The sequence below is a fragment of the Trachypithecus francoisi genome, unplaced genomic scaffold (assembly GCF_009764315.1).
Source record: "Trachypithecus francoisi isolate TF-2019V2 unplaced genomic scaffold, Tfra_2.0 Lachesis_group11, whole genome shotgun sequence".
Lineage (NCBI taxonomy): Eukaryota > Metazoa > Chordata > Mammalia > Primates > Cercopithecidae > Trachypithecus > Trachypithecus francoisi.
In genome coordinates this window covers 4276441-4300699 of record NW_022681456.1, presented here as the reverse complement: position 1 = coordinate 4300699, position 24259 = coordinate 4276441, and the positions used below count along the sequence as shown (strand labels likewise).

General features: G+C 44.8%; 1 protein-coding gene across 5 annotated transcripts in view; it reads left to right on the top strand.

Moving 5' to 3' along the window:
- GLT1D1 (glycosyltransferase 1 domain containing 1) overlaps positions 1–24259 on the top strand; it is a 132641-nt gene that overhangs the window by 30003 nt on the left and 78379 nt on the right. For 4 of the 5 annotated variants that reach the window (XM_033220117.1, XM_033220114.1, XM_033220112.1 and 1 more), the window contains 2 exons: positions 6148–6253; positions 17981–18032. The exons of the other annotated variant lie outside the window; for it this stretch is intronic. In XM_033220117.1, the coding sequence (XP_033076008.1) occupies positions 6148–6253; positions 17981–18032 (158 nt within the window). The remainder of the gene's footprint in view (positions 1–6147; positions 6254–17980; positions 18033–24259) is intronic. 5 annotated transcript variants of the gene reach the window in all.

The following is a 24259-nucleotide window of genomic DNA, read 5'->3' as shown; positions in this document are numbered from 1 at the left end:
TTGAGACCAGCCTGGCCAACACAGTGAAACCCCTTCTCTACCAAAAATACAAAAATTAGCTGAGTGTGGTAGTGGGCACCTGTAATCCCAGCTACTTGGGAGGCTGAGGCACGAGAATAGCTTGAACCTGGGAGGCGGAGGTTGCAGTGAGCCGAGATCACGCCACTGCACTCTAGCCTGGGTGACAGAGTTAGACTCCGTCTCAAAAAAGAAAAAAGAAGCCAATTTTAGGAAGCTATGATTTTCTGTTTTTCTCAGCAGACGACTGGGAGAGACAAACCTCTAGCACAAGCACGGATTTATGAATGAGACCCGTTACGTGGGTGGCTCTGAGTCAACCTACTTGGAAAATAGCTTGTGTACCACTCTTCATTCTCAGTGCATTTCAGCAAATACTGTTTGAGGACCTAACTTTGAGTAGCCATCATATTAGAGCATGGGATGCAGACATAAATAAGAGAATCTTCCAGTCTACAAATAAAACCCAAGACTTTATGATACATGGCATGACATAGAAGGAAAAGGATTTGCTTCTGAGAGACCTGGAGACGATTTCAGAAACGAGGGGATGACTGAATAGGGTTTTGAAGAGAGAATAAGAGTTTGCAAATATATCCTCGAAAAATGAAAAATAGAACTACCGTAGGATCCAGCAATCCCACTTCTGGGTATATGTGCAAAGCAAATGAAATCACTGTGTGGAAGAGATATCTGCAACCCCATGTTCACTGCAGCACTATTCAAAATAGCCAGGACAGGGAATCAGCCTGAGTCCATTGATGGTGAATGGATACAGAAAATGTGGTATATATATGTAATGGAAAACAAAGGGTATTCTGTTGTTTGTAACAACATGGATGAGCCTGGAGGACATAATGCAAAATAAAATACAATAAGCCAGGCACAGAAATACAGATACCACATGGTTCTCACTTGTATGTGAAATCTAAAAAGTCAAACTCGTAGAAGCAGAGAGTAGTAGAATGGCTGCCAGGTGCTCAGGATTATGAGGGGATTAGGGAAATGTTGGTTAAAAGTACAAAATTTCAGTTAGGGGCTGGGTGCGGTGGCTCACGCCTGTAATTCCAGCACTTTGGGAGGCCGAGGCCAGCGGATCACAAGGTCAGGAGATGGCATGACTAACCATCCTGACTAACACAGTGAAACCCTGTCTCTACTAAAACTACAAAAAAATGAGCCAGGCGAGGTGGCGGGCGCCTGTAGTCCCAGCTACTCAGGAAGCTGAGGCAGGAGAATGGCGTGAACCCGGGAGGCGGAGCTTGCAGTGAGCCCAGATCGCGCCACTGCACTCCAGCCTGGGCGACAGGGCGAGATTCCGTCTCAAAAAAAAAAAAAAAATTTCGATTGGGCGGAATGCATTCAAGATTTATTGCACAGCATGGTGACTGTAGTAAATAACAATGTATTGTATACTTGAAAATTGCTAAGAGATGGGCCAGGCGTGGTGGCTCATACCTGTAATCCCAGCACTTTGGAAGGCTGAGTGGGTGGATCATTTGAGGTCATGAGTTCGAGACCTGCCTGGCCAACATAGTGAAACCCTGTCTCTATTAAAAATACAAAAATTAGCTGGGCGTGGTGGCGCTGCCTGTAATCCCAGCTACTTGGGAGGCTGAGGCAAGAGCATCACTTGAACCTGGGATGTGGAAGCTGCAGTGAGCCGAGATAGCACCACAGCACTCTAGCCTGGGTGACCAAGTGAGACTCTGTCTCAAAAAATAGAAAAAAAATTCCTAAGAGAGTAGTAGGTTTTAAGTGTTCTCATCACAAAATAAATGATAAATACGTGAGGTCATACATATGTCAATTAGCTTGATTTTTTTTTTTTTTTTTTAAGAAATGGGATCTTGCCGTGTTTCCCAGGCTGGTCTCAAACTCCCGGGATGGAGCACTCCTCCTGCCTTGGCCTCCCAAAGTGCTGAGATTACAGGTGTGAGCCACCACGCTTGACCTAATTAGCTTGATTTAGTCATTCCACAATGTATACATATTTTAAAACATCATGTTGTACACCATATATGTACAATAATAGAGAGTTTGCAAAAATATTTTATCTACATCATGTTACAGTACAGGACTTCCAGAATTTTTCAATTGCAATCATGGGTGAATTTATAAGAGTCTTATTTTTTTGAGACAGAGTCTCGCTCTATCACCCAGGCTGGAGTGCAGTGGCACAGTCTTGGCTCACTGCAGCCTCTGCCTTCCAGGTGCAAGCGATTCTCCTGCCTCAGCTTCCCAAGTAGCTGGGATTACAGGCGTGCGCTACCACATCCAGCTAATTTTTGTATTTTTAGTAGAGACGGGGTTTCACCATGTTGGCCAGGCTGGTCTCGAACTCCTGACCTCAAGTGATCCACCCGCCTCGGCCTCCCAAAGTGCTGGGATTCCAGGCGTGAGCCACTGCGCCCACCCTTATAATAGTCTTTTGCCATTAAGGCTAGCATGCTACTTATTTAAAACTTTATTTTCTTAACAACGGAATGAGCATCAAAAAAAACAGAAAACTAAGTGAAGTATCCCGTATTCCATTCTTCTAAGTGCTAATTTCTGGATTTATGTGTTTAAAACCTCTTTAGTGTAAAACGTGGTGAAACCGGCTCTCACTTACGGGGTGTGCCTCGTACCAGAATGTCATAGATCATCTCACCAGTCCACTAATTACTATCTCCGTTTCACAGATGATATGGCTGGGGGTCAGAGAAACTGAGTAGCTTGGCCAAAGTCATGCCTGTTCTAGGTGGAGAAGCAGGATTCTAACCTGGGGCTGTCTGGAGAGAAAGTCTTGTGATTTCTCAAAATAGGCCAAATTAGCTTTGACATATATGAGTTATTGCTGCTGGGCTGATAGAGTAAGAAAGGGCTGTCATCTTTTTTTTTTTTTTTTTTTTTTTTTTTTTTGAGGCGGAGTCTCGCTCTGTCGCCCGGACTGGAGTGCAGTGGCCGGATCTCAGCTCACTGCAAGCTCCGCCTCCCGGGTTCCCGCCATTCTCCTGCCTCAGCCTCCCGAGTAGCTGGGACTACAGGCGCCGCCACCTCCCCCGGCTAGTTTTTGTATTTTTAGTAGAGACGGGGTTTCACTGTGTTAACCAGGATAGTCTCGATCTCCTGACCTCGTGATCCGCCCGTCTCGGCCTCCCAAAGTGCTGGGATTACAGGCTTGAGCCACCGCACCCGGCCAGGGCTGTCATCTTACGTACTAAATATGCTCACACCTTTTAAGCAACCTCGTTGATAGTGTGTATTTTTTAGGTGTCTGTTTTTCTGTCTTTGGGAATTTCATTGAAAACGACTTTCCCACTGTTTTCCTTAGCCTCCTTCAGTAGCAGTTTTTACTGGGGGAACATCCCAGATACGGTTTGACTGTGTCCCCATCCAAATCTCATCTTGAATTATATCTCCCACATTCCCATGTGTTGTAGGAGGGACCTGGTGGGAAGTAATTGAATCATGGGGGTGGGCCTTTCCCTTGCTGTTCTCATGATAGTGACTAAGTCTCCTGTGATCTGATGGTTTTATAAAGGGGAGTTTCCCTGCACACGCTGTCTTCTCTTGTCTGCCGCCATGTGAGATGTGCCTTTCACCTTTTGCCATGATTGGGAGACCTCCTAGCCGCGTGGAACTGTGAGTCCATTAAACCTCTTTCTTTTGTAAATTGCCCAGACATATCCAATGGCCATGCCAGTTGGGTATGTCTTTATCAGCAGCTTGAAGATGGACTAATACAGTCCCTTTCTGGCAATAGGGTGTATCAGTTTCCCACTGCTGTTGTAATAATTTACCACAAACCCAGTGGCTTCAGACAACACCAGTTCATCACCTGACCACCAGTTCTGGAGAAGAATTGCTCCCAGAGATGTCCACATCCTACTTCCCAGGACCCCTGAGGCTGGGAGACGGGAGTCTGTTCTGGAGGTTGGAAAGCTGAAGTGGGTCTCCCAGGCTGAAATTCAGGTGTCAGCAGCTGCGTTCCTTCCTGGAGGCTCTTGGGGAGAATCTGTTTTCTTGTCTTTTCCAGCCTCAAGGGGCATCCACATGTCTTGGCTCATGGCCCTTCCTCCATCTCCAGAGCCATCTGACTGGTGAGGTCTTCCTCACTCTGAACTTGACTCTCTGGCCTCCCTCTTCCACTTTTAACGACCCCTGTGGTTAGGCTGAGCCCACCTGGATAGTCTACCATAATGCCCCTCCCCTGTCCCACCCACCTGGATAGTCTACTGTAATGCCCCTCCCCTGTCCCAGCCTCATGGGTCTTGGGAATTAGGATGTGGACATCTCTGGGAGCAATTATTCTCCCTACCACAGATTCATGTCCTTCCCATATGAGAAAAATCTTCACTCTGTCCCAACATCTCCCAAAGCCTAAATCCATCACCCATGATGAACCATCTCTACTGGGTGGGCATTTCTATATCTCTCTGTATTTTTGGAAAAGTTCTTACAGGTCTACAGTAAGAAATTCAAACAATATAAAATGTTACAGAGTGAAATGTAAGTCTCACTCCTAACCCAGATTTTTTTTTTTTTTTTTTTTTGAGGCAGAGTCTCGTTCTATCACCCAGGCTGCAGTGCAGTGGCGTGATCTCAGCTCACTCCAACCTCTGCCTCCTGGGTTCAAGTGATTGTCATGCCTCAGCCTTCGGAGTAGGTGGGATTACAGTGTGCACCACCACACCTGGCTAATTTTTGTATTTTTACAAAAAGAGACAGAGTTTTGCCATGTTGCTCAGGCTAGTCTCAAATTCCTGGCCTCAGGTGATCCACCCACCTTGACCTTCCAAAGTGCTGGGATTACAGGCGTGAGCCACCACGCCTGGTCCATCCCAGATCTGTAGCCTTCCAGGTCTCTTTTCCAGAGGTGACAACAGTTATTATTTTGTGTACTGTCACATCAGATGTTCTGTGCATATAGAAATGTGTGTTTATGGCTTTTGTTTTTGTGCAAGCATCTTTTGTCCACCAATATGTGTTTTTCTTTTTGCCAGTCTTTCTGTGTGAGTATACACACACACACACGCACACACACACAGAGCTCCAAAAAAAAAAGTGGTCTTCACCAATGCACAAGTAAGTTGCTTCTCAAATTGTGCTACTTTTAGCAGCTTTGCTGGAGCTGAACGTGTTACTGTTGGGCTTGATATCTGGAGGCTGAATTCATAGCAGTGGAATTCTAGGGTGAGAGAGACCTAGACAGAGAGAAAGAAGATGGGATCTGCTAATTTACATGACAAAAACAATTCAAAGGCCAATGAAAGGAAAGATCAGTATAGTCTCCTTTAAATATCTTGATAAAAATAGCTTGTTTGAGAAATCTAACCAGGTGAACTCCAGTTAGATCTGGTCTATGGGGTGATTTGTAGGCCATAGTCTCTTTGAAATTTTTAGTTGACCTTTGGGAGTCCTTTTGGGGAGTCGCTTATGATGTGCTCATCAAAAGGCCTAATGCCCTGCCCTGCCCATCTGCGCTTATGAAATGTTCATCGAGGAAGCAGGGAGTGGACTCACCCACTGCCTCCCATCTGCACAGGACCCGTCACTCAGAATACACATACTCCCTTTGCAAATTCTTTCCCACTTTATGCGCTCAGCACCTTGTGTTGTTTTGGCCCTCATCCTGGTTGTGCCTGTCATAATTTATCATCCCTGCTGTACTGAGCAGTTCTTGAGGATATCATCAAGGTTGTCTGTGCCTCTCTCTCCCCTGTTTTTGTCCCAAGCTAGCACGGTGCCTGTTGGTGTTGATGAACAATAGGACTCAGTTTGGAGAGTCCTTTTTTTTTTGTCATGAATTTTGATGATGCCAGATTAGCCCATTTCCTAGGAATGATAAGCTTGGCTTTGATAGATGATGGCTAACAATATTTTTCATTTGCTAAAGTGTAAAATGAATTAATTGAAAGATAGCCCTGACAACAGTGGTCAGGGCCTCCCATGTTCCTGTTGATGTTGTGTTTATTGTAGTGATACCCATTCTGCTATCCAGGAGAGGTGGATGCAGCTGAACATGCAGCAACACACAGCTCCTGTGATCTGAGAACTTCAGTGTTTAAGATCCTTGCTTAGGAATGGTGGGTGAAGGCTGTTTCTAGGGGTGAATTCTGCTTTGTGACTGTCATTGTTTTGCAGGCCACCGAATCCCTTTTGGAATCATCTTTGGAGGAACTGATGTAAATGAAGACGCCAACCAGGGAGAAAAGAACACAGTCATGGGCAGAGTTCTTGAGGAAGCCAGGTAATACTTGCGAGAATTTCACCCATGCCAAACATTTAAACTATGTGGATGGAATTAATGGAAACCAAAGACCGAGGGCACCAATTGTCGGGAAAGTTTACATCTTATCACTTAAAACCAATTTCATGTAACCTTTTCTTTAATTTGGTACATTTTTATTTTGCCACAAATCGTCATTGCTAACAGGTTATTGCACTGAAGTCTTCAACTACAGTTAATATTAGATAAGCCTCTTTAGAATGGTCTGCATGGAGCCAGGATAGTGAGGCACACCTGTGGTCCCAGCTGCTTGGGAGGCTGAGGCAGGAGGATCGCTTGATAGTGAGGCATGCCTGTGGTCCCAGCTGCCTGGGAGGCTGAGGCGGGAGGATTGCTGGAGTCTAGGAGCCCAAGGCTGCAGTGTGCTATGGCTGCACTCCAGCCTGGGTGGTAGACCAAAGCCCTCTTCTCAAAAAAGAGGTGTTCTGAATGTAGAAAACACAGATCACAGACAAACTCCAGCCTTAGCAGCACACAAATTAGGGTCTAGTTTGCATCAGGTTTGCCCAAGTAGACTGTCTTTGGCATGGGTCTTATCTGTGTAGCTTTCTGAGCTGTAAATGCCATTTGCAAGAAGGGTCACCAACGGGATTTCTAAACTGTGGCTCAGGCCTTTTCCTTGGGGATGTCCCGCTAGCTGTCCCGGGGACCTGAGAGGTAGCTGCTGTGAGAACAGCTCTATGTGCTGTGAGTGGTGCTTCTCACAGGGGTCACTGTGATAATCCTTGGGGCTGCCCTGCACGTCTCTGATCCCAGATACTAACCATGGGCAGCAGCCTCCAGGTACCACAGCTACCTAGTATGTCTGCCTACAATTCTAATGCCCCCGGTGGGGGGAAGTTATCCCCAGGTGAGAATTCCTTCCTGCGCTGTACTTCCCAACTTTATCCATGTCGACGTGGCAAAAGGAGGTTCATCGGAGGCCGTTGTTCTGCACTGGCCCCTGCACTGTGCCGCAGCAGACCAGCCCATGACAGAAAGGGGTCACTTGTGCTGAGCACTGTGTAATAAACTGAACTTTGAAATGGGTCAGTCTTCTTTCAATCTCTTCTGTTTTCTCTTCTCTTTTCCTGACAGTCTCATCCTGTTGCCCAGGCTGGAGTGCAGTGGCATGATCTTGGCTCACTGCAACCTCAACCTCCAGGGTTCATGCGATTCTCGTGCCTCAGGCTCACGAGTAACTGGTATTACAGGCGGCCGCCTCCACACTCGGCTAATTTTTGTATTTTTAGTAGAGACGGGGTTTCACCATTTGGCCAGGCTGGTCTCAAACTCCTGGCCTCAAGCGATCCACCTGCCTCAGCCTCCCAAAGTGCTGGGATTACAGGCATAAGCCACCGTGCCCAGCCTGAAATGGGCCAGTTTTCTAAAAAGCAAGAAATTCCAGCCAACTTCAGTCAGCAGAATAGGGAAGTCTTCTCTGCTTTAACCCTGTGGGGCAACTAACTCTGAAATGTCCCATCTGCTTTTTGTTTTCTGTGTCTGCTTTCTTCAGCCCTTGTCTGTCTGTAAAACACGCCTCCTCTGCTCAGCTCATCAGAACACTCATTCTGTTTTGAAGAATGAGGTGCTGCCCAATTCTAGAACTGCTAATAAAAGCCCATTCTAATCTTTGAACTAAATTTGTTGTCATTGTGTCTTTTGACAAGGCATACTTAGAAAATTATCATATTTGTATAGCAATTTAAGGTGGATTGAAAGGCTTGATTAAAAAAGTCACTCCCATTTCTTTGTCTAACAAATGCAATAATAAGAATTAAAATAATGATAAAAGCAGGCCGGGCATGGTGGCTCAGGCCTGTAATCCCAGCACTTTGGGAGGCCCGAGGCAGGTGGATCACTTGAGGTCAGGACTTCGAGACCAGCCTGGCCAACATGGTGAAACCCCCATCTCTATTAAAACTACAAAAATTAGCCAGGCATGGTGGTGGGTGCCTGTAATTCCGGCTACTTGGGAGGCTGAGGCAGGAGAATCACTTTAACCCAGCAGGTGGCCAGGTGTGGTGACTCACACCTGTAATCCCAGCACTTTGAGAGACTGAGGCAGGTGGATCACCTGAGGTCAGGAGTTCGAGACCAGCCTGGCCAACATGGTGAAACCCCATCTCTACTAAAAATACAAAAATTAGCGGGCGTGGTGGCCTGCACCTGTAATTCCAGCTACTCCAGAGGCTGAGGCAGGAGAATTGCTTGAACTCAGGAGGCAGAGGTTGCAGTGAGCCGAGATCATGCCATTACACTCCAGCCTGGGAGACAGAGCATGACTCTGTCTCAAAAACAAACAACAACAACAAAAGAACCCGGGAGGTGGTGGTCGCAGTGAGCCAAGATCTTGCCATTGCACTCTAGCCTGGGTTACAGAGCAAGACTGTCTCAAAAATAATAATAATTAATTTAAAAAATAAAAAAATCAAACAAAATAATGATAAAAGCAATATGAATCTTCCATGATCATATGAAAATTGTGAAAAAAAGCAGAAATTAAATCAAAAGAACTAACTGTACATGCATACCCCAAAGAAAGAACTAACTGTACATGCATACCCCGAAGAAAGAACTTTTCTGATGAGTCACGAGGTGCTCAGTGGGCTTCCTCGGGGTTTCCCCAGACAGTCGAGGGGCTTCTGTGCAGTTTGTCCTCCCACATGTTCACTGGCTGCTGATGTTAGAAGAAAGCCTCACCTATGTCTAGAACAATAACCCTGAATTCACAGTTTACAGATGGCCCAACGAGTACTGCCTAACTATCCCTTCAACCTTTTTAAATCTTTGAATCGTTGTAAAAAACAAAACAAAGTAAAACTGATCATTGATTTTAACCCAATCAATCACTAGCCATCAGTTTTCTGTAGCTCACCTCGTGGCTGGGAAGCTCTGGCCAGGGAATTTGGGACACTTCAAGTCTTCATGTAGCTGGATCACCCTATTCCATACTGGAGACAGCACTCAGAGTTCTGTCTGGAGCCTCAGATTCCTTGCTTGGTAATGTAAGTGTCAGTCTCGCTTCTGAAATCCAGGATTACTGAGAGGTATCACTGCAGTTAGGACCCTAGTCCTTCCTGAGAACCCCTGAACATATGTTGTGGCAATGCAAGTATGGACCCAAAAAACCTGAGACAGGTCTCAGTTACTGTTTAGAAAGTTGATTTTGCCAAGGTTGAAGACACGCACCCAGCCTCAGGAGTCCTGATGACACGTGCTCAAGGTGGTCGGGGCACAGCTTGGTTTTATACATTTTAGGGAGACATGAGACATCAATCAATATGTATAGGAAGTACAGTGGTGCGTTCTGGAAAGGCGGGACAACTGGAAGCCAAGGCAGGAAGACTCAAAGTGGGGAGGGGTCTTCCAGGTCACAGGTAGGTGATAGACAAAAGGTTGCATTCTTTTGAGTTTCTGATTGGCCTTTCCCAAGGAGGCCAGATACACATTTATCTCAGTGAGCGGAGGGGTGACTTTGAATAGAATAGAAGGGAGGTTTGCCCTTAGCAGTTCCCAGCTTGACTTTTCCCTTTAGCTTAGTGATCTGGGGTCCCAAGATATTTTCCTTTCACACCACCTGATCATAATAGAGAGCACACACATGTGCCTGTGTGTGTTACAATAAAAAAAGGCATTAAAACACATTGGGGTTACCTTGGGGATCTTTTCTTACAGGTTTTCTTATTGCTGTTGTTCTTACAGTCTGCACATTCATTACCTTTAGATTCCTGTAGTTGGTAACACACTTCCTTATGGAAGGAAAATAATTCTGTTTACAAAAAACAACATTGAATGAATCCATCTTACAGTATTATCATTAATATTATTCATTGTGTTATTAAAGCAAACACTGATTTCTATTTTGGGGGGTTATTGATCGAGGTTAGTGGGCAGGAAAGCGGCATGAATCAGATTCCTTGTCCAATACAATATAGCACACTTTTCTGTAAAAGCAAGTATTGAACTTGTCTAGCTTTATAATGAGTATTTAATTTTTAATCAAATGCTTTTAAATAGTTATATTTTTCCTATAGGGTCTATTTTTGAAGTTTTTTTAGTATTAACATTTTTTTTCTATATAGTATTTGAACTTACTTTAGCTTCAGCTTTTTGGCTTATACATATTATAGTGTAATAAGTACTTGATAATTATGTTATCAATATCAAAACTAAATGAAGAGTATTTGAAACCTATGGAAATTGTTTGGTGAAGGATCATCCAGGTACATATTAGAAGAAAATATTGTTGGCCAGGTGTGGTGGGTGGCTCACGCCTGTAATCCCAGCACTTTGAGAGGCCAAGGTGGGTGGATCACTGCGGTCAGGAGTTTGAGACCAGCCTGGGCAACATGGGGAAACTCTGTCTTCACTAAAAATACAAAAATGGTGGCGGATGCCTGTAATCCCAGCTACTTAAGAGGCTGAGGCAGGAGAATCACTTGAACCTGGGGAGGCAGAGGTTGTAGTGAGCTGAGATCTCGCCACTGCACTCCAGCCTGGGTGAAAGAGGGAGACTCTGTCTCAAAAAAAAAAAAAAAGAAAAAAGAAAAGAAATAATTATTGTGAAGCAAATGAGCAAGAGAGTTTGTATAAAATGAAACACCTCAAAAATAGCCTCATAAATAGGAAATATATAGCACACGATAGGTTAAACGAGGTGAATTTGCTGTTTTGTGTGCATAAAATGGCTGAATACTGGTAGTTTCATAAGTTTTTTTTTTGAGACAGAGTCTTGCTCTCTCACCCAGGCTGGAGCGCTGCGGCGCGATCTCGGCTCACTGCAACCTCCGCCTCCCAGGCTCACGCCATTCTCCTGCCTCAGCCTCCCGAGTAGCTGGGACTACAGGTGCCCACCACCACGCCCGGCTAATTTTTGTATTTTTGGTAGAGACAGGGTCTCACCGTGTTAGCCAGGATGGTTTCGATCTCCTGACCTCGTGATCCGCCCGCCTCGGCCTCCCAAAGTGCTGGGATTACAGGTGTGAGCCACCACGCCCGGCCAGTTTTCACAAGTTTTAAGCTGTAGATATTTAAGCCCAAAGATATTTTTTACAAAAAAATCACATGTGAAAGTGAGTAAATCTATTTCAAAATGGCAATGTTCAACTGAAAGTGCAAAAATAGTAGCTTTATGTTTGTCATAAGAAATGTGTGTTTTTTTAAAATTTAATTTAATTTCATTATTTTTTGGAGACAGTCTTGCTTTGTCCCCCAGGCTGGAGTGCAGTGGTGCGATCTCAGCTCACTGCAGCCTCCACCTCCTGGGTTAAAGCGATTCACCTTCCTCAGCCTCCTCAGTAGCTGGGACTACAGGTGTGCACCACCACGCCCGGCTAATTTTTGTATTTTTAGTGAAGATGGAGTTTCTCTGTGTTGGCCAGGCTGGTCTCGAACTCCTGACCACAGTGATCTGCCTGCCTCAGCCTCCCAAAGGGTTAGGATTACAGGCATGAGCCACCGCACCCCACCAATTGTTCAATTCTTAAGTTTCTCAGTTTCCAATGTTCCTGGCAAAGGAAGGTTTATACACTCCCCTGAAGGGCCCATTGTCAGGCAATTGTTATTTAGCTACTTTTCTTTCTTTTTAATCTTATTTTCACAGGATAAGTCTATTCCCCCAGACACAGTTTCCTTGCACCCCTTGTTAGTTTTCAGAGCAAATGGAGAGCTTCCCATAACTGAGGCCAGCAGAACAACCTGTGCTGGGCTCGAGCCTCCTTCCGCATCAGTGCTGTGGAGCGCTTGGATTATGAAAGTGAGCCTTGGTGGGAAGTCCAGCGTGATCTCCTCTCCGTCCTTCTTTCCTTACTTCTTGCTTCAGTAGGGGACCTGCAATGGAATGTGCCTCGACTGGTGACAGGGTTGTAGAGGAGGCAGAAGGAAAGCTTGGGGCAGACACAGGCGGGGGAAGCGGGGCCTTCTGGAGGAAGAATCTGCCATTTCTGGGTCCTGCTACAGGGAAGGAATCGTCCTTTCCTGATTCTCGTCTGCAGTAATTATTCCTGCGGTATTTGCCTGGTGATGATGTTTCCATTCGCAGTGCATCTTGTTTATTAACTGGAATTCTACCTTACGGAAGACTTTCCCCTTTGATCCCATTTACTTATTTATTTATTTGTTATTCAGTATGCAAGGATCGTGGGGGCCGGGTGTGGTGGCTCATGCCTGTAATCCCGGCACTTTTGGAGGCTGAGTTGGGTGGATCACTTGAGGCCAGGAGTTCGAGACCAGCCTGGCCAACACAGTGAAACCCCATCTCTACCAAAAATACAAAAAAAAAAAAAATTAAAAGAAAGAAAGAAAGAAAATATTAGTCGTGCCCATAATCCTAACTACTCAGGAGGCTGAGGCAGGAGAGTTGCTTGAACCCGGGAGGCAGAGGTTACAGTGAGCTGAGATTGCGCCACTGTACTCCAACCTGGGTGACAAAGCGAGACTCCATCTCAAAAAATATATATATATGCATATAAAATATATATATTTATAAAACATTTTTGTAAAAATATAAAATATAAATTATATTTATAATTTATATTTAAATTATATAAAATAAAAATATGAAATATATTTATACTATATATATATAAAAACATGGACTCATGGATATTTATCTTATTTTCCTTTACAGGTTATCTGTTACTATTTTTGTTTATTTGGTTGCTCAAATTGTCCCAGATTTGCCCACAGGAGATGCTTTGAGCTGATGCCTGAGTTTTTTTGACATGCTCTCATCATTCATCATTTTCTGAGCACTTTTCTACTTTCTGGTATAAAATGTTCCTGATTCATCTCCTTTGTACTGTGTCCTACTTCTGGAAATGGCTATTTCTCAAAGGAGTCCTTGGTCCTTTATAATTTTTGTTGTCTTTTTAGAGAATACTATTTAGAAACTAAGCTCTGTGCTTATTGCTTACTCAGTGTCATTTCTTGTAAGCCCTCTTAGAGCTTGGAAATGTGTGTATGTACATATGCACATATACAGCTATATGTGTTTTTATTTCGTCACTAGAAATATGGTTCTCATTATTTGACATAGGTATAAAGCTTAGGGTTTGTGTTAGGCATCCAAATGGAAGTAAGAAGTAGGTAGAAGTCTGGGCAAGTTAGGGGAGGGGTCGGGAGTTTGTTGGTCAATATACAGATGCTATTTTTTTTTTTTTTTTTTGAGACAGAGTCTCGCTCTGTCACCCAGGCTGGAGTGCAATGGCATGATCTCGACTCACCACAACCTCCGCCTCCCACGTTCAAGCTATTCTCCTGCCTCAGCCTTCTGAGTAGCTGAGATTACAGGCATGCGCCACCACACCAGGCTAATTTTGTAATTTTAATAGAGACGGGGTTTCTCCATGTTGGTCAGACTGGTCTCGAACTCCTGACCTCAGGTGATCCACCCACCTTGGCCTCCCAAAGTGCTGAGATTACAGGCATGAGCCACCGCATCCAGCCTTGCAGATGCTATTGAAAACTGAAAACTGGTGAGATCACCAAGGGAGTAAGTGCAGACAGAGAAGAGAAGCCCAAGAACGGAGTCTTGGAGCAGCCCATTTTTGAGAAATCAGAAAGAGGAATGAGTGAGACTGAGACTGAGTGGCCAGAAAGATGAAATGGAATGGTGTGGTGGAAACCAAGGAAGCAGCATTCCAAGGAGGAAGGAGAGAGCACATGTGTCTGTTGCTATTGATAGGTCAAGTAAGATGAAGACTGAGGATGGAACCGTTGAGTTTACCAACATGGAGGTCATTAGTGACCTTGAGCGCAATTTCAATGGTGCAGTCAGGGGAGTTGCCTGGAATGGTTTAAATGAGAAGAGAGGCATTGGAGGTGTTGAGTCAAGGTAACATTGGGGCTTTTCTTGTCAAGGAGAAAAGAGAAAAAGGACAGTAATTGAAGCAGGGACTGTGGGATTAAGATAGTTGTTTTTAAGATAAGAGAAATAATAGCATTTTTATAATGAGTAGAGGGGGAAATAATGATGTGGGAGAAAGGTAGGAGGATGTATATTATCTACAGGAAGTCTTGAAAGATTGAAAGTCCTGACTTTATAAAATGTTTTGTTAAGAATTTTCTTTTTAACTAAAAAAAGTCTGTCCCAATACAATGTAGACAGTTTGGAAAGTAACGCTGGGTGCGGTGGCTCATGCTTGTAATCCCAGCACTTTGGGAGGCCGAGGCAGGCGGACCACGAGGTCAGGAGATCGAGACCATCCTGGCTAACACGGTGAAGACCTGTCTCTACTAAAAATACAAAAAATTAGTCGGATATGGTGGTGGGCGCCTGTAGTCCCAGCTACTCAGGAGGCTGAGGCAGGAGAATCGCCTGAACGCGGGAGGCAGAGGTTGCAGCGAGCCGAGATCGTGCCACTGCACTCCAGCCTGGGCTACACAGCGAGATTCCATTTCCAAAAAAAAAAGAAAGTTTGGAAAGTACTGAAGAAGCCAGGGAAAAGCAAATTACCTATTTTTTTTGTACTTTATGTGTACTTTAACCATGACTAGCTTTTTGTTAGGTGATCTTTTAATTACTTTTATTTGTATGATTGTGACTGTATTTTCGTTGTTATTATTTTTGAAAATTTGGGCTGAATGACACGTACTATATATATATACACGTATATATATGTATATGATATGTGTGTGTGTGTGTGTGTGTGTATATATATATATATATATTTTGAGACAGAGTCTTGCTCTGTCACCAGACTGGAGTGCAGTGGCGCGATCTTGGCTCACTGCAACCTCTGCCAGGATCCCGGGTTCAAGCGATCCCCCTGCCTCAGCCTCCTGAATAGCTGGGATTACAGGCATGCACCACCACACCCAGCTACATTTTTGATAATTTTAAGGTTCCAAACATGGTTTGAATGGCTGCATAGAATTCTCTCATAAATTCTGTAACCGATCCTTTGAGATTGGGCATTTATATCTTTGTTAGACACAACACCACAGGGAACAACCTGTGTCTGTCTTTGTGTAGTTGTCTGATTTTATCTTTAGGTTGAATTCATGGAGGTAGAATTGCAAGGTCTAACGATATGAACATGTGAGTATATTGATGCAGTTTCTCAGATTTCTCTTCAGAAAGAATATTTGCATTTTAATTCACCAAGTGGGTATATGTTTTCATTTTCTCACCTTTGTCAATGTTGGGCATTTTTATTTTTAAAACTGCCAACCTTATATGTGATGCAATTCTTTCCTATTGTTCTAATTAGATTTAATTTGTTATTAGAGAAATTTTACTTTTCCTCACATTTTATGGTCCCTTGTATTTGCTCTCCTGTGAATGTCCCATTTTTCCCATCCTTTTTTTTTTCCCTTGGGATGTTTGGCTTCCTTGTTAATTTTGAAGAGCTCCTGCCCCAGGATAGTATTCTTCTTTTCTCCATGTCAGTTGCACATATTTCTTCCACATTAATTTGTGGTATTTCAGTAGTCTTTTATTTTTTTATTTTATTTTTTATTTTTTTTGAGGCGGAGTCTCGCTCTGTCGCCTAGACTGGAGTGCAGTGGCCAGATCTCAGCTCACTGCAAGCTCCGCCTCCCGGGTTTACGCCATTCTCCTGCCTCAGCCTTCCGAGTAGCTGGGACTACAGGCGCCCGCCACCTCGCCCGGCTAGTTTTTGTATTTTTAGTAGAGACGGGGTTTCACTGTGTTAGCCAGGATGGTCTCGATCTCCTGACCTCGTGATCCGCCCGTCTCGGCCTCCCAAAGTGCTGGGATTACAGGCTTGAGCCACCGCGCCCGGCCAGTCTTTTAATTTTAATATAATCGAAGCTTTTTTATCTTTAGAATTAATTTCATAATTTTTTCTTTCTCCTTTTCATACCCTGCCTGTGGTATCCAATAATGTCATAGCTTTGTTTTTTTTTTTTTTTTTTTTTTTTGAGACGGAGTCTCGCTCTGTCGCTCAGGCTGGAGTGCGGGATTATAGGCTTGAGCCACCGCGCCCGGCCTGTCATAGCTTTTAATACTCAGAAAACCTTTCCTGGGCTGAGGCCAGTTGCTTGGTCACTTGTATCATTCCAGACTCCTCTTGTTATCTTACCTTTTTTTCACTTAGCTTCTGAACCACCTTTTTAGATATGTGATATAAGGTAGGAAACTAACTTTTTCCATGTACTGAACCACTTCTCTGGCTTTGTGCTATGTCAAATTCTTTTTTTTTTTCTTTTGAGACGGAGTCTGGCTCTGTCGCCCAGGCTAGAGTACAGTGGCGCGATCTTGGCTCACTGCAAGCTCTGCCTCCCAGGTTCATGCAATCCTCCTGCCTCAGCCTCCTGAGTAGCTGGGACTACAGGCTCATGCCACCATGCCTGGCTAATTTTTTTGTATTTTTAGTAGGGACGGGGTTTCACCATGTTAGCCAGGATGGTCTCAGTCTCCTGACCTTGTGATCTACCTGCCTCGGCCTCCCAAAGTCTGGGATTACAGGTGTGAGCCACCGCGCCCGGCCTATGCTTTGTCAAATTCTTCAATGTATTTGAGTCTGTTCCTGGCCTTGTATTTGGTTTTGATCTTTCTATCTTCTCTTCACTGCCAACACTGTTTTAATTATTATATTTTTAATCTATTTTGATATCTGTTAATACAAGTCTCATCTTTGAATTCTTCTTCCTCTTCTTCCTCCTCGTCCTCCTCCTTCTTCTTCCTTCTTCCTTCTTTCTTCTTCCTCTGTCACCCAAGCTGGAGTGCAGTGGCGCAATCATGGCTCACTGCAGCCTTGACATCCCAGGCTCAAGTGATCCTCCTGCCTCAGCCTCCCGAGTGGCTGGGACCACAGTGTGCTCAACCATGCCTGGCTAATTATAAAAACTTCTTTCCTGTAGAGATGGGGGTCTCCCTGTGTTGCCAGGCTGGTCTTGAATACCTGGGCTCAAGTGATCTTCCTGCCTCAGCCTCCCAAAGTATTGGGATTACAAGTGTGAGGCTCTGTGCCTGGCCTGAATTCTTCTTTATCAAAGTATTCTGATTGTTTGTCACCCAACTATATGTATAGGTAAACTTTAAAATTATTTTGTCGAATTTCAATGGAAGTTCACTTGTGGATTTTGTCTGAATTATTGATTTTGTCATGTAGTTTGTTAACAATGGACGTTTCGGTAGTATTGGTGCTTCCCATCTAAGAATGGGCTCCACATTTCCATGGAAAAGTATCTGTTAATACTCCTGCACTTCATGGCAAACATAAAGTTAATAAATAGATTACCTTTATATTCTTAATTTTGAGGGCCCTTGTGCATTTCCTAAAGAAGCAGTTGAAAGGAGGGAGATGATAACATTGAGCACCCATGTGCACTCAGTAAATTGTAATTGTGTCCCTATAGTCTTCCCTTGGCAGAGTTAGTGGAGTGGACAGGCTGCCCTTGAATGTTCAGGGTGGATTAACCAAGCAAGTTCCTTGCTTCTCTCCTGCATCTTGATTTCTTGCTTTTGATTTTATCTCTGCCTCTCCGAACTTGCGTGGAAGGAAGAGAAAAAAACAGGAAGTTTTAAACTTCGTTTGGTTTACTTCTTGCATATACAACTTTTTTTGATGTGAGTTGAGATTAAACCTAATGGCCAATGACCACAAGTAATAAAGATTGATTGCATTTTAAATTTAGTGTCTTACCTTGTCTCTCATAATTTGTTCCAAAGAGCTGTTTCATAGTTCTTTTAATTGAATTCTGGCCTAATTATTTCTATTATTTTTGTTCATTTACTAGATTTGCTGTCGCTTTCACAGAGTCAATGAAGGAAATGGCACAAGCGCAGTGGGTATGTGTTTATCTGGTGGTGTTATTTTGGTCGTGCTGATGAAATTGCAGAATTCGGCTGGGCGCGGTGGCTCAAGCCTGTCATCCCAGCACTTTGGGAGGCCGAGACGGGTGGATCACCAGGTCAGGAGATCGAGACCATCCTGGTCTACACGGTGAAACCCCGTCTCTACTAAAAAATACAAAAAACTAGCCGGGCGAGATGGCGGGCGCCTGTAGTCCCAGCTACTCGGGAGGCTGAGGCAGGAGAATGGCGTGAACCCGGGAGACGGAGCTTGCAGTGAGCCGAGATTGCGCCACTGCACTCCAGCCTGGGCGACAGAGCGAGACTCCGTCTCAAAAAAAAAAAAAAAAAAAAAGAGAAATTGCAGAATTCGAGAACTGAAAGGCAGCCTTACCAAGCTGACAGTGTTCCCATGGGTGGTGCCTGTTGTGGCCACAATAGTGTGTTGTTTCCCATAGATTGATTTTGTGTGTGTAGATGCACCTGAAATGTCCCTGATATTTTTTGATGTTGTTATTGAACGACAAAAATAGCTCAGTAATGTGGTGTCTGTGTTTCTTTGTTGTTGTTGTTGTTGTTGTTGTTTTTGAGATGGAGTCTCGCTCTGTCACCCAGGCTGGAATGCAATGGCACGATCTCAGCTCACTGCAAGCTCCACCTCCCGGGTTTAAGCAATTCTCCTGCCTCAGCCTCCTGAGTAGCTGGGACTACAGGTGCGCACCACCATGCCCAGCTAATTTTTTTGTATTTTTAGTAGAGATGGAGTTTCACCACGTTGGTCAGGCTGGTCTCGAACTACTGACCTCAAATGATCTGCCCCCCCTCCCCAGCCTCCCAAAGTGCTGGGATCACAGGTGTGAGCCACCGAACCTGGCCCTGATTTCTTCTGTGTTCTCAGATGGGGTGATTTATCAGCTGCAGCATAAATGTTGCGGCAACCTTGTATACATGAGAGTAACCATCGCTTAGGTGACAGAGGTAGTTTCCTGGGTTGGACCTAATTTATTTGAATAGCTTTAAACAGACAAGAGTTTGTAGATCCATAAGTTAATTCATTTATTGACTTTTTATTCATGATGACTCAGAGGGCAGGTATATGAGCTGGTGGGAGCCTAACTGAATTCTCAGTAAGGAGCTATGTGAATGCACCATACAGCTGGTGCCTGCAAAACTAAAGAAAAAAGCCAAAGGTCAGGTTCCCTTTGGTGGGCGAGGTTGCTGTCTCTGGCGGTGGGAACTGCACTGAGCCTGCTCCACCAGTGCTGTTAGGGCTTGTGCTGCGCCGGTTCATCCACTGTGCACTGTGTGTATGCCCTGATCATTTGCAGGCTGTGCCCTGCCTTTATGGAATTGCAATTTGCAAAATGGTGGTACTTGGGAACTGCTGCATTGGGACAAGGGCAGAACCCAGTCATCTGTGGTCTCTTCCGAAAGCTCAGGATGCTAGATATCTGTGAATGTGAAGTTGCACACGCCCGCCGGGCGCGGTGGCTCAAGCCTGTAATCCCAGCACTTTGGGAGGCTGAGGCGGGTGGATCACGAGGTCAGGAGATCGAGACCCTCCTGGCTAACACAGTGAAACCCCGTCTCTACTAAAAATACAAAAAACTAGCCGGGCGAGGTGGCGGGCGCCTGTAGTCCCAGCTACTCGGAGGCTGAGGCGGGAGAATGGCGGGAACCCGGGAGGCGGAGCTTGCAGTGAGCCGAGATTGCGCCACTGCACTCCAGCCTGGGCGACAGAGCGAGACTCCGTCTCAAAAAAAAAAAAAAAAAAAAAAGTTGCACACGCCCCTGACTGTACATAGTCTTACTCTTTATGTCAGACTTTTCCCAGGCAGAGCATGGAGATTGTATTTCCTAGTGCAAATTAATGACTTGTCAATCTCAGTATTAGAAAACCCAACAGGCATCCTGGTTTCCAGTTTTACGGTAGTACTTTTTTTTTTTTTTTTTTTGAGATAGAGTCTCATGCTGTCACCCAGGCTAGAGTGCAATGGTGCTATCTCAGTTCACTGCAACCTCTGCTCCCCGGGTCCAAGCGATTCTCCTGCCTCAGCCTCCTGAGTGACTGGGAAGACAGGCATGCACCACCACATCAGGCTGATTTTTGTATTTTTAGTAGAGACACGGTTTCACCATGTAAGCCAGGCTGGTCTCAAACGCCTGACCTCAAGTGATCCACCCACCTCAGCCTCCCAAAGTGTTAGGGCTACAGATGTGAGCCACTGCACCCGGCCTATCTGTTGGACTATCTGTCTGGCTTCTTAAGGTGGTTTTCAAACCAGTGGTTACCAAAATGGGGTCCCTGGAGCTCTGAGGTTCCCCCGGACTCTTTCAGGGCCTCCACCAAGTCAAGCCTTTTCTAAATAATAATGCGAAGCCTTTTCTTTTGGCGTTTCTCATGGTGTAAAACGCCATGATGAGTAAAAGTGCTGCTGCCTTAATACTAATAAAGGCAGGAGGCCCATCTGTGCTAATATTCACTGATTAGTCACCGTCACCCACTTAAGTCAATTTCACTTAAAAATGTCCTTGATGAAAAAATACAAATTATTAGCTTTTCAAATATTAACCTTTGAATACATGTTGTTACTGTTTTTTTAGTAGAGATGGGGTTTTGCCTTCTTGGCCAAGCTGGTCTTGAACTCCTGACCTCAAGTGATCTGCCCTCCTCGGCCTCCCAAAGTGCTGGGATTACAGGCGTGAGCCACCGCACCTGACCTTTTCTCTCTACTCTTTTTTTTTTTTTTCTGAGATGGAGTCTCACTCTGTTGCCCAGGCTGGAGTGCAGTGGTGTGATCTCCGCTCACTGCAACCTCCGCCTCCTGGGTTCAAGTTATCCTCCTGCCTCAGCCTCCCGAGTAGCTGAGATTACAGGTGCCCACCACCACGCCTAGCTAATTTTTGTATTTTTAGTAGAGATGGGATTTCACCATGTTGGCCAGGCTGGTTTCACACTCCTGACCTTGTGATCTGTCTGTCTTGGCTTCCCAAAGTGCTGGGATTACAGCTGTGAGCCACGGTGCCCAGTCCCTCTTTTTTTTTTTTTTTTTGTTAAGAGATAGGCTCTCACTCTGTTAACCAGGCTGGAGTACAATGGTGCAATCACAGCGTACTGGAGCCTTGAACACCTGGGCTCAAGCCATCCTTCCACCTCGGCCTCCCAAAATGCTGAGATGACAGGCATGAGCCACACTGTATGTGGCCAAATTTGAATTTTCAAGTAAAGATTAGAATTTTGGAAAGCCAGCATGAGGTTGTTGGTTTCCCAATATCTGAAGGCTTTCCTGATGAGATCGGTGGTTATACTAACAAATGTGACTTTTTTGGATGTTGTATAATGAAATGTTTAAACATTTGAAAGATCTACATGACTCGGTGAGCCAGTATGTTTTTTTTTTTTTTTTTTTTTTTGAGGCGGAGTCTCGCTCTGTCGCCCGGACTGGAGTGCAGTGGCCAGATCTCAGCTCACTGCAAGCTCCGCCTCCTGGGTTTCCGCCATTCTCCTGCCTCAGCCTCCCAAGTAGCTGGGACTACAGGCGCCCGCCACCTCGCCCGGCTAGTTTTTTTTTGTATTTTTAGTAGAGACGGGGTTTCACCGTATTAGCCAGGATGGTCTCGATCTCCTGACCTCGTGATCCGCCCGTCTCGGCCTCCCAAAGTGCTGGGATTACAGGCTTGAGCCACCGCGCCCGGCCGAGCCAGTATGTTTTAAATGACCGATATGTGACCTATAGAATCAGGTATAAGTGAAAGATCAGTTCAAAGTACCAGGTAGACTAATAGACTTTAATATAACTGAGTATAAAACGTTCCCTAATGCAGCTAAACTTGAGAAATTGCCACTTGTTGAGTTTGGGTCCAGCGCCCAAGAATGATGCCTACCGTGATGTGAAAGGCTATCAAAATACTGTTTCTTTCCCTACTACCTGTCTGCAAGATGTAAGATGTTCTTTATAAACCTCAACCAAAACAACATGTTGCAACAAATTAAATGAAACAGCAAACATGGGAACCCAACTGTGTTGGTTAAGACAGATATTAAAGAAATAATTGCCAGGCATGGTGGCTCACACCTGTAATCCCAGCACTTTGGGAGACTGAGGTGGGTGGATCACCTGAGGTCAAGAGTTCAAGACCAGCCTGGCCAGCATGATGAAACCCTGTCTCTACTGAAAACACAGAAAATTAGCTGGGCATGGTGATGTGCACCTGTAGTCCCAGCTACTCAGGAGGCTGAGGCAAGAGAATTGCTTGAACCCAGGAGGCCGAGGTTGAAGTGAGCAGAGATGGAGCCACTGCAAGACTCTGTCTCATAAAAAAAAAAAAAAAGAAAGAAATATTTTACCTGTGGAAGCATGCTCCTTCTCCATGAATTCACTGCCCTTTTCTCTAACTTGTCAGCCTTCAATGTCATCCTCCACCACAAATCCTTCCTTGACCCTCCAGAATTGGCATAGATGAGTTCCCTTCCTCTGTCAGTTACCTTTTGCTGCTTAACAAACCAGTTGCCTTAAACACACAGGGTGGCCTCACTTCCATGCCTGGACCTTAGCTGGGATGGTGGGGACCCCTGAGGCCTGTCTCCACGGTGTCTGTCATCCTGTTTTAGGCTCAGCAGGAGGAGAGAACAGGCCCCAACCCACAAGCACATTCCAGGCCTCTGCCTGTGATAGGCTTGCCTCCTTCCCATTGACCAAAGCAACTCAACGGGTGGAGATACCGTCCCTACCTCCTAATGAGAAGATCTTTAATGCTGCCTTACTAAAACTAAAAGGGTGTGGATGCAGGGAGGGGAAGAATTGATGGCCTCTGTTACCATCTGCCACACTTCCTGCTTGTCTCTAATGAGTGTAACCTGTTTTATTTCCTTCCCTGTGCTTCTCAAGCGGTGAGCTTCTTGAGGAAGGGATATGATATAGTCACTCGTGCATCCCTGGAGAAGAGTATACTGTCTCATGCCCAATGAATATCCATTAAATTGATTGATTAGGAATGACTCCTCCTTTAGAACCTTTTTATTTATTTATTTATTTATTTTATTTTATTTTTTGAGATGGAATCTTGCTCTTTCACTCAGGGTGAATTGCAGTCGTGCAGTAGTTCACTACAACCTCCGCCTCCCGAGTTCAAGCTATTCTCCTGGTTCAGCCTCTCGAGTAGCTGGGATTACAGGTGTGTGCCACCACACCCGGCTAATTTTTCTTTGTATTTTTAGTAGATATGGGGTTTCACCATGTTGGCAGGCTGGTCTCGAACTCCTGACCTTGTGATCCACCCATCTTGGCCTCCCAAAGTGCTGGAATTAGAGGCATGAGCCATTGCGCTCAGGCAGAACTTTTTTTTTTTTTTGAGATAGAGTCTTGCTCTGTCACCCAGGCTGGAGTGCAGTGGCGCAGTCTAGGCTCACTGCAACCTTCACCTCCCAGGTTCAAACTATTCTCCTGCCTCAGCCTCCTGAATAGCTGGGATTACAGGCGCCCACCATCATGCCCAGCTAATTTTTGTATTTTTATTAGAGACCAGGTTTCACCATGTTGGCCAAGCTGGTCTCAAACCCCTGACCTCGTGATCCACTCGCCTTGGCCTCCCAAGGTGCTGGGATTACAGGCATGAGGCACCGCACCCGGCCAGAACTTTTTATTAAAGAAATTTTTGGGCATACATAAAAGTAGCAAGAATAGTAGAGTGAGCCCTTAGGTGCCCACCACCCAGTTTACCGTTCCTCGATTCTTACTCGACTTCCTCCTGAATACACACACACACTTATACTCACCTACACACACACATACAATGTTTTCTAGAATAATTTGGAAAATCACAAGTATCATGTCGTTTCACCTATAATTAGGTGCCATTTTACCTGTAAATGTACTTCGATAAAGACTTTTTTTAAAAAACATAAACACCATGGTACAGGTAACTTTTATATTGGCAGACCACAGTCAGTAAGGAAGAAATAAAGAAGGGTTTAAGAATGTTCATACAACCTAACGTTTTTATCAGTACAGTTTGGAAGAGATCATGGAAAATAATTTGGATGGGGAAAAGGAGAGGAACTGAATCATTTAATTCCAGATGTATTGAATTAGAAACAAATATTGGACTCAGAGGGGAATGGAGCTGAGAATGTGGGACTGTCCTTAGAGGAGGGCACAATTAGGGACACAGACGTGTGAGTCACTGGTGTCCAGGTGATGGTTAAAGCATGAAAACAGTCTTTT